At 45.4% G+C, this 19,634-nt stretch overlaps 1 protein-coding gene across 2 annotated transcripts in view; it reads left to right on the plus strand.

The window, feature by feature from the left end:
* The window catches only part of CUL1 (cullin 1), a 166,936-nt gene that overhangs the window by 103,366 nt on the left and 43,936 nt on the right, over nucleotides 1-19,634 (plus strand). For both annotated transcript variants that reach the window (XM_075315159.1, XM_075315158.1), the window contains exons 8-14: nucleotides 3,393-3,555; nucleotides 14,558-14,688; nucleotides 16,941-17,048; nucleotides 17,144-17,250; nucleotides 17,343-17,391; nucleotides 17,965-18,096; nucleotides 19,077-19,194. In XM_075315159.1, coding sequence (XP_075171274.1) covers nucleotides 3,393-3,555; nucleotides 14,558-14,688; nucleotides 16,941-17,048; nucleotides 17,144-17,250; nucleotides 17,343-17,391; nucleotides 17,965-18,096; nucleotides 19,077-19,194 — 808 coding nt within the window. The remainder of the gene's footprint in view (nucleotides 1-3,392; nucleotides 3,556-14,557; nucleotides 14,689-16,940; nucleotides 17,049-17,143; nucleotides 17,251-17,342; nucleotides 17,392-17,964; nucleotides 18,097-19,076; nucleotides 19,195-19,634) is intronic.

Below are 19,634 nucleotides of genomic sequence, written 5' to 3' on the forward strand. Positions count from 1 at the left end.
CAAGGCCCCCTCCTTCCGCGACTTCTCAACCAGCGTACAGATCACTGTGGACACCCTATCCCGCTTAGGGTGGCTAGTGAATCTGGACAAATCATCCCCGGTCCCATCACGATACATTACCTTCCTGGGCATGTCCCTGGACACCCGTCGGGGCTTGATCCTTCTCCCTCAGGACAAGGCGATCGCTCTTCAACGAGCGGTACGCTGCCTTCTACGTCCTCCTTCTCGCTCCATTCGATTCAGCATGAAAGTGCTTGGCAGGATGGTGGCGGCTATGGAAGCAGTACCCTTTGCTCAACTGCACCTCCGCCCACTGCAGCTAGCCCTTCTAGCGGCCTGGGACAAGAGCCCCTTCTCCCTGGACAGACCTCTTCACCTGACGCCTTCAGTCAGGTACGCACTCCGCTGGTGGCTTCGGTCCTCATCCCTATCGAAGGGGAGATCCTTTCTCCCAGTGAACTGGCTGGCCCTGACCACGGACGCCAGCCTCCTAGGCTGGGGAGCAGTGTTCCAGCACCACACTGCTCAAGGACGTTGGACGCCCCAGGAGTCTTCCCTACCCATAAACACCCTGGAACGCAGCGCGATCTTCCTCGCGCTCAGAGCGTTCTGCCCTCTGCTAGCGGGTCGTCAGATTCGAGTCCAATCAGACAATGCGACAGCTGTAGCCTATATCAATCGGCAGGGGGGCACCCGCAGCAAAGCGGCTTATCTCGAGGCCCACAAGATCCTCAGCTGGGCCGAATCGACTGGATCAGTGATATCAGCGGTACACATACCGGGGGTAGAGAACTGGGCAGCAGACTTTCTAAGTCGCCAAGGCCTGGCTGCCGGAGAATGGTCTCTCCACCCAGATGTGTTTCTACACATCCCCACTCGCTGGGGCACACCAGACGTGGACCTAATGGCCTCAAGGTTAAATGCAAAGGTACCCGCGTTCATAGCCAGGTCACGCGACCCGCAGTCCATCGGCGCGGATGCTCTAGTCTGCTCCTGGCACCACTTCCGCCTGCATTACATATTTCCACCTCTAACCCTGCTGCCGCGGGTGATCAGGAAGATCAAGGCAGAGGGAGTCCCGGTGATACTGATAGCACCGGACTGGCCCAGGCGCGCCTGGTACGCCGAATTAGTACAAATGCTCACAGACGCACAGTGGCGCCTTTCAGACATCCCAGACTTGCTGACCCAAGGGCCCATTTCCCATCAGAACTCCAGATCCCTGAAGCTGACGGCATGACCATTGACACCTGGGTATTAACAAGAGCGGGATTCTCCCCCGCGGTTATTTCCACCATGATCAGCGCCCGAAAGCCTGCTTCATCCCGCATTTACCACCGTACGTGGAAAATCTTCCTTTCATGGTGCAGAGAAACTAACGTCCAGCCTATGCCTCTGGCCATCCCCAGAATTATCGACTTTCTACAGTCTGGCTTGCAAGCTGGGTTGGCTCTCAGTTCCCTTTTAAAGGGCAGGTCTCAGCGCTCTCAATCTTCTACCAATGCCGCCTGGCTCAAAAACCGCAAGTCAAGACCTTCCTCAAGGGCGTTTTCCATCTAGTTCCCCCGTACAAACTGCTGCTGGACCCATGGGACCTCAACCTCGTTCTGGACGGTCTCCAGAGGTCTCCCTTTGAACCCCTCAAGGAATCCTCCCTTGCTCTTCTGTCCTGGAAGGTAACATTCCTGGTGGCAAGTACGTCCATCAGACGGGTTTCGGAGCTAGCAGCACTCTGTTGCCGCAAGCCTTTCCTGATCTTTCACCAGGACAAGGTGGTTCTGCACCCCCTTCCGGATTTCCTTCCAAAGGTTCTTACCCCGTTTCATTTGAACGAGGACATTGTTCTGCCTTCATTTTGTCCACACCCAGTTCTTAGGGTGGAGAGGTCTCTGCATTCGTTAGACCTCGTCAGAGCTCTCAGATATTACATATCCAGGACAGCCCCCTTTAGGAAAACTGACTCTTTGTTCGTTATTCCTGAGGGGCCTAAGAAGGGACAGGCAGCTTCAAAGGCGACTCTGGCTCGCTGGATTCGCTCTGCGATCCAAGAAGTCTACCGCCTGCAACTCAAGCCCATTCCTAGTGGGCTGTGGGCTCATTCCACGCGAGCAGTTCGCGCTTCGTGGGCCATTCGGCATCAGGCTTCAGTGGAACAGGTGTGTAAGGCTGCGACCTGGTCTAGCCTACATACGTTTTCAAAGTATTACAGAGTCCATACCCAGGTTTCAACTGAGGCAAATCTGGGTAGGAAAATTCTGCAAACGGCAGAGCACCTCTCTCAGTAGGCGCTCCAGGCTGTCTGGGACTGGTTCCTAGTCCTTGGGTTGTGTTGTCTTCTTTTATGTTTCCCACCCATGGACTGCTTTAGGACGTCCCATGGTCCTGTGTCCCCCAATGAGGCGTCAGAGAAAAACGGATTTTTGTGTACTCACCGTAAAATCGTTTTCTCTTAGCCATCATTGGGGGACACAGCACCCACCCTGTTGCCCTGCGGGTCCTTGGTTCTCTCAGTACCTTATTTGGTTTTGACTCTTCTTTTCTCATGTTTCTCTGTTGAGGTAAGTTTTTACTGTTTGTTTTTTTTTTTTTTTTTTTTCCTCCTACTGCTTGTGTGCTAAAACTGAGACTGCCTGGCCCGGCCAGGGAGTGTATACTGCAGAGGAGGCGCTATGCTTTTGCATCTACTTAGTGTCCTCCTATGGATAGGCAGCATAACACCCATGGTCCTGTGTCCCCCAATGATGGCTAAAAGAAAACTATTTTACGGTGAGTACACAAATCCGTTTTTTTTTTTTTTTTTTTTTATCTCTGGCAGATGTTTTTGTTTTTTTTGTTTTTTATCAGACACTTCTGAACACAGAAAATATACACAATTTGGTATAATCGCTTTCTTTTTTGTTTTCTGTGTGGGCAAAAAGGAGAACACTGGGGAGGAGGGTAACAGCCGGCATTCACAGGAACATAGTCTTGACCTAAGTCATTAGCTGACCCCTTTCTGGCATTACAACCCATCGGCACCCTGAAATGACTTAATAGGCTCTCCAGTAGGAGTGGTGAATGATGCACTCCCCACCGGCGTATGTTATATCCTGCTGTCAGAGATGGACAGCAAGATTTAACTGGTTAACAGCTACTGTTAGAGATCATGTTGGCTGATCAGGGAAAGATGCGGACTCTGCGCAAAGTTTTGGACAATGCCTTTACTGAGACGTTCCTCGTTTGTGTAAACGTTATAGTTTTTCTCCTGGTAAGACAACTTTAACAATTCCGCATGGAGTTATCTGCACTTATCAATGTCCTTTTGTTTTATAAAAATAATTATGGCAAAAAAAAAACACCAGCCTGTGACTAACAGATGAATAATCCTATTTTTTCTTTTCGCTGACCCATAGGCTGAGGCCCGACTTCTGGAGGAGCAGAGGCGGGTACAGGTGTACCTCCATGAGAGCACACAGGACGAGCTGGCACGAAAATGTGAACAAGTCCTGATTGAGAAACATCTCGAAATTTTCCACACGGAGTTCCAGAATTTGCTAGATGCGGATAAAAATGAAGGTGATTCCCTCGATATTATGTAATAAACCAGTACGCTCATGAATACAGGTGGTCTTCATCTGTATAGAGGCTCAGAGTGTAGAGTAAATGGAAGGGTGATGTTCGGAGCCCTGCCCGCTTTACACTAAGTGAGGGAAAGCTGTCACCGCCAGCAAGTTGTAGCCGAAGTTGACAGCCCACATTAGCAATCTGTTTCTTAAAGTTGTGCACTTGTTGTCATTTATACCATTGCACCACAGGCACAATATTTGAAGCGCCAAGATATTTTATGGCCTGATTTATAAAGTGTAAACGGCAGCTAATAATATGGCATGTAGATATTCCCACATGAACCATTAGCGATAAAGAAAGTGAAGAACAACTCATTGGACTCCAGATTAATTCTCATTTTTTCAGTAGCTAGCAAAAACTGAATGCAGGGTTCCCTAACTTCTAGTGACATAGTCAATAACCAACAGAGTTATGCTATACATCAAATATAGTTAAAAGTTGGAATCTAGAAAAAAAATCTTTATTGTATAAATATACATCAATGCACAGCAATTCAGTGAAAAATATCCCCATAAAAACGCAAATCAATGTAGTTACAAGAATATGAGACAATAAATCAGAAAGAGAGAGGCAAGTAATTAAATATGTGAAACAGGCCACGTATAAGATTGGATATATAGTGTTGCAGGCTTCAACCTCAGGGTTACAGGATGGTTATATAATAGTGCCAGTATAGTAGAAGTACCTATGAGTCAATCTACATAGATATACTGTACGTTGTACCTATAAAGTGCTAGTGCTTATTATAGATAACAGCTTGGAGGGTGACAAAACACTCAGACAACCATCACTAACTTATTCCTATAGAAACCAAGCGTTTGCGGAGGAGCCCTGTCCTATACAGACCATACTGTCCAGCACCTCAACGCGTGTTTTGCCTACTGCTTTGTCAGGAAAGTGCTGGGGTAGTGTCAGTGGCCCTTTTTTATATAGCGGTTCCTAATGCCCACCTATGACTGGCGGATCACGCACCGAACAATCACATCATTCTGCACCGCACCCGGCGTCCCAGATGTCACAATGCACAAGCCTGCTCTTAAGCCATTCAATTGGACGCGAAGCAGGGGGGAAAAGGAAGACAGGAGGCAGGGAGTGCCATATTGGAAGAGGGAGCATGAACGTCTATGTATCTATCAACAAACAAGGTGTTGTATTGCACCATGTATAGCCCTGTGAGTCAATAGTATAGAGGCATATTGACAAAAATAATTAGAATTATGGCACCACCCAGTGGTCATCTATAATACCGCTGTTGGGAACGTCTATTTGGAAGAGGACAATCCAGAACACAGAAGGAAGAAAAAGAAAATGTATCATAATTATGAAAAAACTAAATAGACAATGTGGATATCATAATATACAAAAAACTAGAAGGGTAACAAAAAAGCATATTTGTAATACATAAATGAATACAAATCCAAAACCCACATCCAAGGATCAGAAGCCACCAGAAAACCAGATGTCAGTTAAGGGGACTGTTCATTTTCACAGGGCCAAACTTCCAAAACCTAGAAACACAAAGTATAAGTGACAAGGACCACGTTTTTAATATATGATTGATATAGTCAGCTTCAAAAAAAATGGTGTTAGGCTGGCCATATATGTCATGATGTATTTTACCTTCTCACTGTATTTGCTGTAATATTATGTCTTGGGATGTAAGTAACCATACCTTCCCCCATCTCCTGGGTCTCTGGGCCCATAATGCAATTATCTCTTGTCCACACAGCCAGGGAAACTTCTCATTGTTTCGTAAGCAGTGGATAACGCCAACTACACAAACCTGTAGACATCTTGGAGCCAACCTTCTAGAATCTTCTAGTGGGCCCAACCATTGCATAGACCCCTACCCTTGAGGGGCGGGCCCACGAGCTCAGACAATTCACTCCTGTTTCTAAATGCAGTTGGGAGCTGAGTTTTGAAGAGGAAGGGAGCGAGATCTGAATCTGCGAACAGATCTCGCCGTCCAGTGGATTGTGTGGGATTTCTGGGACTCTGAAGAGGACTATTTCGTCGTGATCTGGCACTTTGGATTATCGGGAGGTGCCCCCGAATCTGTTTTATTTGGACTTGTCATGTGCTGTTCCTGTATTCCTGTTAGTAAACCTGTTGGATCATCCTCGACCTGTTGTCTCTCTTTGCGCTGATGTACACCCCATCACAAACTGGTGGCAGCGGCGGGATCAGAGCAGAAGAAATGGAGGACAACGGCCAATCAACGTCTGAAACCAGAACCTCAAGATACAGGAACTGGACTGTGGTGAGCCTACAAACAAAGGCCCGTGAATTAGGTGTCGGCTACAAAGGACTCTCTAAGGAGCAACTAATTGAGGCATTGGAAAACGCTTGCCTGCAAGATGGCACCGAGGAACAATTTCCACAGCAAGGGGAGCAAAGACTGGAGCCGGAGGTAAATACCCAAAAAAGTCAATGGGTTGTGTGGTACGAGGAGGAGATGGCCTTGCTGGGAGAGGAGACCACCATAGAATATAAGATGGAGGTCATGCGTGGAGCTAAAGAGAAGGAGCGCAGGATGGAGGAGATGGCACTGCTGGATAAGCAGCTCGCTGTGGAAGCCGCGAGAGGTTCCAGACAGACTGTAACCCCAGCACCCATCATGAGGGAACTTCCCAGGGTGTCCCGCAAAGACTTCAAGCAGTTTAATGAGGCTGCTGGTGACATTGAGGGCTTCTTCCAGGACTTTGAGCATCAGTGTCGATTAATGGAAGTCCCAGAAAGGGAGCGCGTCCGGCATCTGCTTGGGCTCTTAGAGGGTGGAGCTGCTGCAGCCTATAGAGCTATGGACCCTCGGTGGAACTATGAGTATGCGGATATTAAACAGACTATTCTAGAACATTATGCTGTCACGCCAGACACAGGACTCAGTTCCGTACTTTAGCATGTGATGAGGAAGTGTCCTTCAAGATGTATGCCCACAAACTCAAACATCTGTGGCATCGTTGGCTGGAGGCAGAGGAGGCCTTAACCTTGGAGACCGTCCTCCAGGTCCTCCTAAAAGAGCAGTTTTACTTCAAGTGCCCCGCTGAGATCCGGGAATGGGTGCGTGAAAGGAGACCAGCCACTGTGGAGGAAGCTGCAGCTCTAGCTGATGAGGCTCTCACCATCAAGCCTCAGTGGAAAAAACTACTACCCAGTGAGAAAAAAAACACCAACCCCCCAACGCTGGCGGCCCCTGGTCCTTCTGGCCCCAATGTTCACCATCACCCTAGACCGTCAACTCATGGGGACCTTCGTGTGACTGTGCCTCGCATTACTCATGCTCCACCTTTGGGAATACAACGTGGAGGAAGAATCCCAGAGCACAGATGTTATGGGTGTGGGCAGCCTGGGCACATGCAATTCCAATGTCCAGGTGTTCGGAGACAGAACAGCTACAGACCGCCTTTGCCTGTTCATTATCTACAGACACCTTCACCAGGAGAAGAGCTGGATTCTGTGCCTGATGACTTGCCAAGTGACTCAGATATCCTGGCTCCCCTACCCGGAGTCTATGGGGTGCGAGCTCCAGCCACCTGTTCTTCTGATCTTCAGGACAAACATCTACAGGAGGTCGTGCTGGATGGCCAAAAAGTTGTTGGCTTCCGTGACACTGGGGCTTTCCTCACCATAGCCGATCCCCGAGTAATTCAACCACAAGCAATTCAAAAGGGACCAGGAATTGCCATTGAACTGGCAGGAGGTACCCAGAGATATATTCCAAGAGCGAGTGTGACCCTGGATTATGGCTTTGGGGCAAAACAATGTGTGGTCGGTGTGATGAGCGGTCTCCCTGCAGACGTTCTTCTAGGAAATGATGTGGGGAATCTTCATTGCCACTTTGTCGGTGCGGTAACCAGAAGTCAAGCCAAGAGAGCAGCCCATGTGGACGTGTACAACCCATCCATGGAAATGAGGCCACCAGAACTGCCATTACAGCCGGTGAGTGATTCTTCTTGTGGGGATAATATGAGTGTTACTTGGGATAAAGTTCAGTTTAGACAAGTAGAGACTGACCCCACCCTTGCTAGTTTTAGAGCCCGAGCTGAAATAGGGCAGCTAGGGGAGAACGGAGAAAGAATTATCAGAGAAAATGGACTTCTGTATCGGGTTGCCAATGCCGACTCCCTAGATAAGCCCTGGACTTATAGCAAACAGCTGATTGTTCCTCAGAAGTACAGAATTCCCCTATTACACCTGGCTCATGACATTCCTACGGCTGGCCATCAAGGCAAAACCCGCGCCGAGAGACGATTGACTCAAACTTTTTATTAGCCGGGGATTTCCCAAGCAGTGGCGCATTTCTGCCGAACTTGTGACATATGTCAGCGTAGAGGGCGACCCGGAGATCACCCAAAGGCACCCCTGCAACCGCTCCCTATAATAGAAGAACCCTTTCAAAGAGTAGCTGTTGATATCATTGGACCTCTGGCTAAACCAAGTAAATCTGGAAAGCAGTACATCCTCACTATTGTGGACTATGCCACCCGATATCCAGAAGCCGTGGCCTTGTCGAGTATCTCTGCAGCCAAGGTGGCCGAGGCCTTTGTTATTATTTTTACCAGAGTAGGATTCCCCAGTGAGATCTTGTCGGACCAAGGCTCCCAGTTTATGTCAGAGTTGGTCCAGTGTCTGTGGCGCACCTGTGGAGTACGAGCGATCCCGTATCATCCCCAAACAAATGGACTTTGTGAACGATTCAACGGCACTCTGAAGAATATGCTGAGGGCCTTCACGGACCGAGATTCAGACTGGGAGAAGTACCTACCCCATCTCTTGTTTGCCTATCGGGAAGTTCCCCAGGAGTCCACTGGGTTCTCCCCCTTTGAACTACTCTATGGAAGAAAGGTCTGAGGACCCTTAACCCTGCTCAAGGAATACTGGGAGGGGCAAGTTGAAGATACAGGAACCCCTGTTGTCCCTTATGTCCTAAAGCTGCGAGAAACCCCGGCCCAACTTGCTAGTTTTGCCCAGAGTCATTTGCGTATGGCTCAAACCAGACAGAAGACATGGTATGACCGTAAAGCACGCTATCGGGAGTTTGTAGAAGGACAACAAGTCTTAATGATTGTTCCCCATCGGCAGAATAAACTGCAGACCACATGGGAGGGTCCCTTCCGGGTTCTCAGAAAACTGAATGATACCAATTACCTTCTTGCTTTAGATGATCAGGGGCTAAGGCAAAAGACTGTCCATGTGAATATGATTAAGGAGTACCATGACCGGAACATTCCAATGATAGCAAGCTGTCGGTTGGCTTCAGAAGATGGTCAAGAGGATGAGGACTCTCTACCTGATCTCGTGGAAGCAGCGAGAGCCCCATCCACTGTGGAACAGGTTCCCCTGGGAGATTACCTGGACTCCTTACAGAAAATCCAGATGCTGGAAGTGCTTCAACAGAGACGGGCTGCTTTCTCATCCCAACCAGGTCGAACCACCGTCGCCCAACATCATGTGGACACTCAGGGCATCCGTCCCATACAACTGGCTCCTTACCGGGTACCTGAATCAGTTCGAAACACCATGCAGCACGAACTGGAGGAGATGTTACAGCTTGGGGTAATCCAGGCCTCCCATAGCCCTTGGGCCTCCCCTGTGGTGTTAGTACCCAAGAAGGATGGGAGTACTCGATTTTGTGTGGACTATCGGCGAGTAAACGACCATACCGTCAGCGATCCTTACCCAATGCCTCGTATTGACGAACTTCTAGACCGACTGGCTGGGTCCCGATATGTCACTACCTTGGATCTCAGTAAGGGATACTGGCAGATCCCTCTAACGGATGAAGGGAGAGAACGGTCCGCTTTTATAACCCCCTTTGGTCTGTATGAATTTCTAAGCATGCGTTTTGGAATGAAAAATGCCCCGGCCACCTTCCAGAGAATGGTGGATCAGATCCTCCGGGGATGTGGTGACTTTGCTTGTGCCTACTTGGATGATATCGCCGTCTTCAGCCACACATGGGAGGAACATCTGAATCAAGTAGCCATTATTTTGGACCTGATTCTTGCAGCCGGCCTAACTATTCGACCCGATAAATGCCAATTGGGGTTGGGGGAAGTCCAGTACCTAGGGCATAGAGTGGGAGGAGGGAAGCTCCGTCCTGAGCCTGCCAAAATCCAGGCTATTAGAGACTGGCCTGTACCCCAAACTAAGAAACAAGTTATGGCTTTTCTGGGCACTGCCAGTTATTACCGAAAATTTGTTTCTCATTTCAGTACTGTGGCCAAGCCTCTTACCGACCTGACCAAGAAAACAATGCCCCGGCTGGTGATCTGGACTCCAGCCTGTGATGAGGCTTTTAACTGGCTGAAGGACGCTCTGGTCTGCGATCCTGTCCTGGCTGCTCCAGACTACAAGCGGAGATTTATTGTGCAAACGGACGCCTCTGCTTATGGACTGGGAGCTGTCCTCAGCCAGGTGAATACAGCTGGGGGACGAACACCCCATTGCCTACCTCAGCAGGAAACTGCTGGACCGAGAAGTGGCCTATACAACTGTTGAAAAAGAATGTCTGGCTGTAGTGTGGGCCCTTAAGAAACTACGGCCGTATCTGTATGGACGGGAATTCACTGTGGTTACTGATCACAATCCCCTCACCTGGCTGAACAGAGTCTCTGGGGACAATGGACGATTACTGCGATGGAGCCTGGCTCTGCAGCCCTATAACTTTACCATACAATATAGAAGGGGCAGCCAACACCAAAATGCAGATGGACTGTCCAGGCAAGAGGAGCCTTGAGTCCTGTCAGCCATGCCTGCGTGTACTTAACCAGCGACCTGTAGAGGTCCCTAGTACGTACACAAGTTGGGAGGGGAAGGAATTGTCATGATGTATTTTACCTTCTCACTGTATTTGCTGTAATATGTCTTGGGATGTAAGTAACCATACCTTCCCCCATCTCCTGGGTCTCTGGGCCCATAATGCAATTATCTCTTGTCCACACAGCCAGGGGAACTTCTCATTGTTTCGTAAGCAGTGGATAACGCCAACTACACAAACCTGTAGACATCTCGGAGCCAACCTTCTAGAATCTTCTAGTGGGCCCAACCATTGCATAGACCCCTACCCTTGAGGGGCGGGCCCACGAGCTCAGACAATTCACTCCTGTTTCTAAATGCAGTTGGGAGCTGAGTTTTGAAGAGGAAGGGAGCGAGATCTGAATCTGCGAACAGATCTCGCCGTCCAGTGGACTGTGTGGGATTTCTGGGACTCTGAAGAGGACTATTTCGTCGTGATCTGGCACTTTGGATTATCGGGAGGTGCCCCCGAATCTGTTTTATTTGGACTTGTCATGTGCTGTTCCTGTATTCCTGTTAGTAAACCTGTTGGATCATCCTCGGCCTTTTGTCTCTTTGCTCTGATGTACACCCCAAAAATAATTAGAATTATGGCACCACCCAGTGGTCATCTATAATACCGCTGTTGGGAACGTCTATTTGGAAGAGGACAATCCAGAACACGGAAGAAAAAGCAAATGTATCATAATTATGAAAAAACTAAAACAATGTGGATATCATAATATACAAAAAACTATAAGGGTAACAAAAAAGCATATTTGTAATACATAAATGAATACAAATCCAAAACCCACATCCAAGGATCAGAAGCCACCAGAAAACCAGATGTCAGTTAAGGGGACTGTTCATTTTCACAGGGCCAAACTTCCAAAACCTAGAAACACAAAGTGTAAGTGACAAGGACCACGTTTTTAATATATGATTGATATAGTCAGCTTCAAAAAAAAATGGTGTTAGGCTGGCCATATAATTCAAACCTTTTGGTTTTGTGGTTTATGGTTATCCACCTAAGTTCCCTCTATGGCAACATTTTCTAGATATCACCCCTGTAGCTCCTAAAGCGTAAAAGGCACCAATTGCGGTAGATTGAAACGTTTTGGTATATTTTTCAGGGCCTCCTATTCCTCAGGTTTTTCATTTTTTGCAGCATTAATGTCTCCAATGTGTTCCAGAGCTCTAAACCTGAATTCATGGGCTGCAACTCCAACGTAAATCAATTTACAGGGACAAGTAGCCCAATAGATTATTCCACAATAGCGATAATTTGATATGATGTAGTATTTTAAAGGAAGAGGAGCTTGATGACTTATGGAATTCTAACACCCGCTCCATTTGGGCGCAACCGCCACAATTGCCACAGGGGAAGGATCCCTATCTTGGCCTATTTAATCCACCTATAAAACCCGATGGTGGTGAGGATATAATGGCTTCTCACAACGTTTTGGTCCTTCTTGGAGGAATTAAAGGGGTCTCTGAAATAATTGTTGCTATAGCTTTATTGAAGAGTACTATTGGTCATTATTTTTTGTGAAGATCTTGGTCTTTTCTCTCCATTGCCCATGATATGGGGTGATATATCTCACCTGGTTAACTGTCGTCTACCCTGAAGAAGGGTTTCTGTGGCTCGTGTATAGCCTTGCTCAATAGCTGCACTCTTATAATGGAGAAATTTAAAACCCCTTTTTAATTCTATAGCTTGTTCATCAAATAGGCTATGATTTGAGCAGATACGAGGAGCCCTGAGGAACTGACCTGTAGATATTAATTTCAGTACTTGAATTGGGTGGGATGACTTGGCACTTAGCAGGGAAGTGACTGCCGTTTTTAAGGATCCACCATCATCCTTTGTCACCTTCACATCAAAAAAGATTGACCTATTTCTATAGTTCTGAGACAATGTAATGTTATGCTCATTATTATTCAATGTATTAATAAAAATGGTCCACTTGACTTACTTCCCCTTGCCATATCCTAAAGCTATCATCTATAAAGTGGACCGCACCAGAATCCCCATCCGGGTATTTGATAGAATGTTCCCAATACCCCAGGAAGAGGTTCGCATATTTGTGCTCGTAAGACTCCCCCATTGCAGTACCACTCACCTGGAGAAAAGACCGATCTTTAAAAAAAAAAAAAGGTTGAGTCAAAATTACTAGTCTTAGTGTGACCTAAAGACTAGCCAAATTGCTATCCAGATCTGTTGATTTTAACCTTTTAACGACCCATGACGTACTGGGTACGTCATGGATCGTGTGCCGGTAAGCCCCGCCCCCTGCCGCCGGCAGGCGGCCGCGATCCGCGCACATATCAGCTGTTATCAACAGCTGACGTGTGCCTGCTAGCCGCGGGTGGAATCTCTTCCCGCAGCCATTAACCCCTTACATTTCGCTGCCAAAATCTGGCAGCGATATGTATATGGGCGCCGCCATGACAGTCAAATACCCCGCCCCCACCGGAAGTCACGTAACATGATCACGTGACTTTCGATGGTTGCCATGGTAGCACAGGGTCATGTGATGACGCCTGTAGCTAACATGACTCACTTCCTCTCAATGCCGGAATACAGCCGGCATTGAGAGTAAAGCAGCAAATCTGCAGTTCTCAGCTCTGTAGCTGAGATCTGCAGATGGGGCAGAGTGATCGGATTGCTGATCGCTATAGCCCCCTAGGGGGACTAGTGAAATAAAAAAAAAAAGTAAAAAAAAAAAAGTTTTAAAAAATTAAAAAAAAAATTAAAAAACCTAAGTTTAAATCATCCCCCTTTCACCCCATTGAAAATTAAAGGGTTAAAAAAATATACACATTTGGTATTGCTGTGTTCAGAAATGCCCGATCTATCAAAATATAAAATCAATGAATCTGAATTTGCGGCAACCAAAAAACGTAATTTTGGCGGTTGGAATTTTTTTGCCGCTACGCCGTTTGGGCGTAGCGGCAAAAAAATTCCAACCGCCAAAATTACGTTTTTTGGTTGCCGCAAATTTTGCGCAAAATACAATAACAGGCGATCAAAACGTAGCATCTACGCAAAAATGGTACCGTTAACGTCAGCTCGAGACGCAAAAAATAAGCCATCAATGAGCCTCAGATCCTGAAAAATGAGAACGCTACGGGTTTTGGAAAATGGCGCAAAACGTGCGCCACTTTTTTTGGACAAGCTTGTGAATTTTTTTTAACCCCTTAGATACAAGTAAACCTATACATGTTTGGTGTCTACAAACTCGCACTGACCTGAGGCATCACTTGGATACCTCAGTTTTACCATATAGTGAACACCGTGAATAAAATATCCCAAAAACTATTGTACGATCACTTTTTTTGCAATTTTTCCACACTTGGAATTTTTTTGCCGTTTTCCAGTACACTATATGGTAAAACTTATGGTTTCATTTAAAAGTACAACTCGTCTCGCAAAAAACAAGCCCTCATATGGCAAGATTGATGGAAAAATAAAAAAGTTACACCTCTCGGAAGAAGGGGAGCAAAAAACAAAAACGCAAAAATGGAAAGTGCCCGGGGGCTGAAGGGGTTAAATAGAAATCCAAAGCTTCAGTGCCATCGTCATGAGCAATCGATGTGTACAATGATTACAACATCTGCGGTGACAATTATAACTTCTGATTTGAAAATTAGATCCTGTAGCCTGATTAGTAACTCGATAGTGTCTCGGAAAAATGAAGGCAACATGCAGACCCCAAGGGCTTCATATAATAGTCTTTGAGTCAGGCTGCAAGTTTCTACTCTATTATTCCCCCGCAACCAATAGCACTCCCAGGTAGACTCTGAAGATCTTTATGTATTTTGGGTAAGAAATATACTATTGGTATTATTGGATTACCAATCAAGGATGGAATGTGGGATATTATTCTCAAAGATATAATATATCATACAGTTCATTTTGAAATGCGAATGTTGGATTTTTATCTAGTTTATGTAAATTTGTACAATAAAGGGTTTTTTTTTTGTTTTTTTTTTATTTTATTTTTATAAATTCCAATTTTGGATTATATTTGATGCATAGTGTCACACCACACATCTATTATAGATTTATAATTCTCATTTCTCTCCTGTACTCCCCGCACCCCTTTTTACTGAACAATGTATAATTATTTGATGCCCAGTTATGTTGGCTGGTGATTCATTTGTTTTGCAGATTTGGGGCGAATGTACAATCTTGTATCAAGAATTCAAGATGGCTTGGGAGAACTGAAAAAGCTTTTAGAAACACATATCCACAATCAGGGACTTGCAGCCATAGAGAAATGTGGCGAAGCAGCACAAAATGCAAGTATCTTACTCTGCGCTGTCATTTCCTTGTCTACTAAAGGCATCCTATGGTGTAAACCTAATGCATCAAGAGTGCCTCCTAGACCATGACCTTGTGGATTACCTCATCTGAAAATGAAAATCTTCCAAGGAATAGAAATGTATGCATTGCTTAACCATTCCCTGCATTCGGACGTGACTTAACACTCAGGGAAGGAGGGACTCAGAAGCCGCGCTCACTCCACATGCAGCAGAAACCGATTATAGAAAAGTCGCTCTTTCGGGCAATTATTTCTTCACTGTATAGCATAGGATAAGCAGTCAAACAATTGCAGGTGCATAGAAAAGTTATTAATTTTTTTAAATTTTTATTAAAATTACTTTTTTTTTTTTACCCCATAAAATATAAAGGTAATAAAAATAAACATATTTGGTATAGCAGTGTTTGTAAAAGGCCCATCTGTAAAAATATGGAGTTAACTAGATTGGTAAGGTCCATAAAAAGAAAAATATCAGTGCACCAGAAATTTTTGGAGGGGTGACTTTCGATCCCTAAAAAAACCCCAAAAAACAAAAGTGAATTAAAGGCATAATTTTATGTACCGTATTTTTCGGAGTATAAGACTTCTTTTTAACCCCTGAAAATCTTCTCAAAAGTCGGGGGTCGTCATTTTACACATAATAAGATATTCTCGCCTCTCCTCCGTACCTGCGCTGCTTCAAGCTGCTTCTTGCAGTCTGCATACAGAGCCCTCCGTGATATTGTGAACGGAGCAGCCGCTGCAGGATGTCGTCATGGCTTTACTACAGTTGAATGCTTTACAGCGCCACAAAGCATTCAACTGCAGTAAACCGCTGACAGTAGCGGCCCTGTGTATTGGATGCGCTTTACTGCAGTTGAATGCTTTGTGGCGCCGTAAATTATTCAACTGTAGTAATGCCATGACTACATCCTGCAGTGGCCGCTCCGTTCACACTATCATGGAGGAGTCTGTGTGCGGACTGCAAGAAGCAGCTGGAGGCAGCGCGGGCACGGAGGAGAGGTGAGAATATCTTTGTGTAAACAACGGCATGATAAGGACAGAAGGGAACCAGCAGGCGGACATTATTAAACAATGGAGACCTTAAGGCCCAATCTCACACACCGACTTACCAGCGATCCCGAAAACGATGCGACCTGATAGGGATCGCAGGTAAGTCGCTGGGAGGTCGCAGGTGAGATGTCACAAAGTCAGATCTTACCAGCGATGCAGGAACAATACAGGTCGCAGTAGCGACCTCTATAACGATCTCAGCAGTCACTGTGACACTGTCACACTGTCAAACACAGCGATGTGTCCTGCCCAGCAGGACATTGCCTTTGAAGAAAATGGCCTGGACCATTCTGCAATGACTAGAGATCTCACAGCAGGGGCCTGATCGCTGGTAGATGTCACACATAACAAGATCGCTAACGGGATCGCTACTGCGTCACAGAAACCGTGACTCGGCAGCGATCTCACTAGCTATCTCGTTATGTGTGACGGTACCTTTTAAGGACAGGGCACATAACTATACAATGGGAACATTACAGCAGGAGGGCATTATTAAACAATGAGTTCATTACAGCAGGGGACATCACTGAGCAATGGGGATAATACTAGTGTCGGCTTACATTCGAGTACATATGATATATCCCAAACTCTATATTTTAACTTGAAAAGTTGGGGGTCGTCTTATAAGCCGGAAAATACGGTTCATGAAATTTGAGAGAAAATCTGCAGCTCGCACCTTTAAACAAAAAAAAAAGGTCTCAATCAGCCCCATTAGCAGAGAAAATAAATGTATGGCTCTCAAAGTGGTGACCATTGAAGCAAGCAATTTAATATTTTTTTTTTTTTTTTTTTTATATATACAATATTTGCTTGTCCCTCCCTCCATCACTTAAATAGTAAATAATCCATGCCTATGTGGTGTCTCTATCAGACTGACCCGGACAATCTTGTTTCCAGGTCATTTTTACCGCTCAACGAATGTCATACACACATAATACAATGGCGTAATTGCAATTCACTCACTATTTCATCCTGTTTGGTGAGCTACAAATAAAATCTCAATTTACAAAACATTCCCTAGTCCTTAATGGGTTAAATTGCATGTGATTTTCACCCATTGCCCGGACAGTGTTTATCATCGCCATCCTTATTCCTGTCATTTTCACCATAAGTGCACAACTTTATTTTACTTCACAGGCCTATATGAATTGTGACATTTTCTTTTCCATTCTTCAGGATCCGAAAATGTATGTACAGACCGTTTTGGATGTCCATAAGAAATACAATGCACTAGTTATGTCAGCTTTCAACAATGATGCTGGATTTGTGGCAGCGTTAGATAAGGTAGGTGTATACGTACCGGATGTATCCGTACTGTTGAGCTCGTATACCACTTTGGATTGTTCTTGACTTTTTTTTTTTTTATATAATCGTTTTAGGCTTGTGGCCGATTTATAAATAACAACGCGGTAACAAAAATGGCCCAGTCTTCCAGCAAATCTCCAGAGCTGCTTGCCCGCTATTGTGATTCACTACTGAAGAAGAGGTGAGTGTACATGTAGTCATGTCCAGTGCGATTATGTGAGTGTTCACGATTCACCGTGTCTTCTTCATACACTATTCATTTCTCTATCACAGCTCTAAGAACCCAGAAGAGGCAGAATTGGAAGACACACTCAATCAAGTTGTAAGCCTTTTTCTCTATTTGTACACAGCCACATAGTACACAATGAGCTTTCACTGTGGCAAGTTGTGAATCTAACCCCCCCCCCCCCCCTCACCCAAAAAAAAGTACTAGACCTCAACTCAAACAGACCCTTGTGGTGGTGTGGTAAGGCATCCATTCACTTTTTAGGTAGCAATATTTTGGCTGACAACTATTTTCTAGGGCCCCCCCCACCCTCTCCTTGCTCTTCCACTTCCCTTATGTTCATATGTACTCAGTAGAATGAGAAGAGAAAGCCTTGTCAGATTATTTTGGCAGCGGCTTTCAAACCTGACCCTTCTTTATTGATGCCTCTATATACTTTAAATGGTCTGATATCAGTGGGCTCAGCCATTTGTAATGTGTGTTGGAGTAAATCTTAGGTCTGTTAGATAAGGGTTGGAGGTAGGTGTCCAAGGGAACTGGTCCTTTTTTGGAAACTGCAATATTTTTCAGGCCAACGAATTCGCATAAACTTCGTTAAATGTGTTTGTGTATTTTTGCCGTCTAAAATCTGTTGGTGCATAAAAATTGAAAGCGCTTCTCTTTTTGCAGATGGTGGTTTTCAAATATATTGAAGATAAGGACGTGTTTCAGAAATTCTATGCAAAGATGCTTGCGAAGCGACTGGTTCATCAAAACAGTGCAAGCGACGATGCAGAAGCGAGCATGATATCCAAACTTAAGGTAGGAGATGGCGCTCAGTATTAAGGCTCGCTCAACCAAGGGTATTAATCAGTCAGATTTTTATCCAGAAAAGTCATTTTTTTTTTTTTTCTCACTTGTCATCCACGTGCAGTCCAAGTATTTACTCAACAAATCATTTCCAGTTTCATATGCTACAGAATTGTAATGTATCTGTAAAATTTGGTTGCTATATTATGGCATCTGATTCCAGGGTGAAATCGCAGCATGCTGCTTTGTTTTTTTTTTTTTTTTGTTTTTTTTTTTGTTTTTTTTTTTTTGTTTTTCACAAATTCTGCCAGTGGAAAAAAAATCGGTCATCAGCATTGCCTCATTGAATAACATTGGTCTGAGTGCTATCCAATAAGAAATTAGCTAGCACTCAACCGATTTATACAGTAGTGACTCCCTATCACTGTCCATAGCGCGTGGGCCTAATTGCCCTCCTATGGGAACCCTGACGTCACATTTATAGGCAAACCGTATATTACTCATGGTTCATCAGAGTTTAAAGATCAACCAAGGAAGGGAAAAAGCCGATTTCTCTGATAAACATTACAAGGTTGCTTATTTTCATATGAATTATTAATTAGCATAACCGTTGTCTTGATCTTTAAGATCCAGCCAGGGACAGGAGGAATTGACGTATTTATCCTGGTCCTGCCCCTGGCAGACTTCTCCCCAGATGATTGACAGGTGCTCTCTCCATGAACACACGGTTGAGGCCTGTCTACAAGAGCGCAGCGAGGCTAAGCCAACCATGTGTAGCACCGTATTAGTCATGTCTATTCCTTTGACGTCCAGTTAGAACTTTAAGCTCCGTTTTGTTCTGAAATGCCGGAGCGTTTGCGTAAGACACACTGGGCTGCAGTTGTGCAGTAAGGCTCTGATTTTATGCTACTTCTGGTTCGACTGAGTTCTCTATATTTTCCCTATTTATTATTGCTGGCTTTTTTTCACACCCCTTTATGTTCCTTCTACAGCAAGCCTGTGGTTTTGAATACACTTCAAAGTTGCAGCGGATGTTTCAAGACATCGGCGTCAGCAAAGACCTGAATGAGCAGTTCAAGAAGCACCTGACTAATTCCGAACCACTCGACTGTAAGTGCTCCCACCCGACGACTCGATGTAGCATTGCAGGCAGCTGGGTTTTTTTTTTCTCTCCATGTTGCATATACAGATTTACTCTATCGTCTGTATAACCTTCCTGCTAATACCTTTTCCTAAAATCTGTAAGGGTTTTTGTAACCAGTCCAAGCCAGCCGCTTTTTTGTGTGTTTTTATCTGCCAGTTTTCCTGCCCTTCATAAGCACTGAATGTAGACGTGTGGTGATAGTGACACTTGCTCCTCTCCCTGTTGTGTTTTAACGGTCGTGACCTCATTGTGGAATGGAAAAAACACATCAAAGGCTCCAAATAAGTAATGTGCAGAGAGATCTGACTAGTGAACTGCATAGCTCATGCGTAGCTGCAGTGTGAGCTCTGCCTTTTGGCTCCCCACAATCTGGTAGCTTTTTACCATGTATAGCGCTTTGTCACTT

This window comes from Anomaloglossus baeobatrachus, chromosome 6, assembly GCF_048569485.1.
Source record: "Anomaloglossus baeobatrachus isolate aAnoBae1 chromosome 6, aAnoBae1.hap1, whole genome shotgun sequence".
Lineage (NCBI taxonomy): Eukaryota > Metazoa > Chordata > Amphibia > Anura > Aromobatidae > Anomaloglossus > Anomaloglossus baeobatrachus.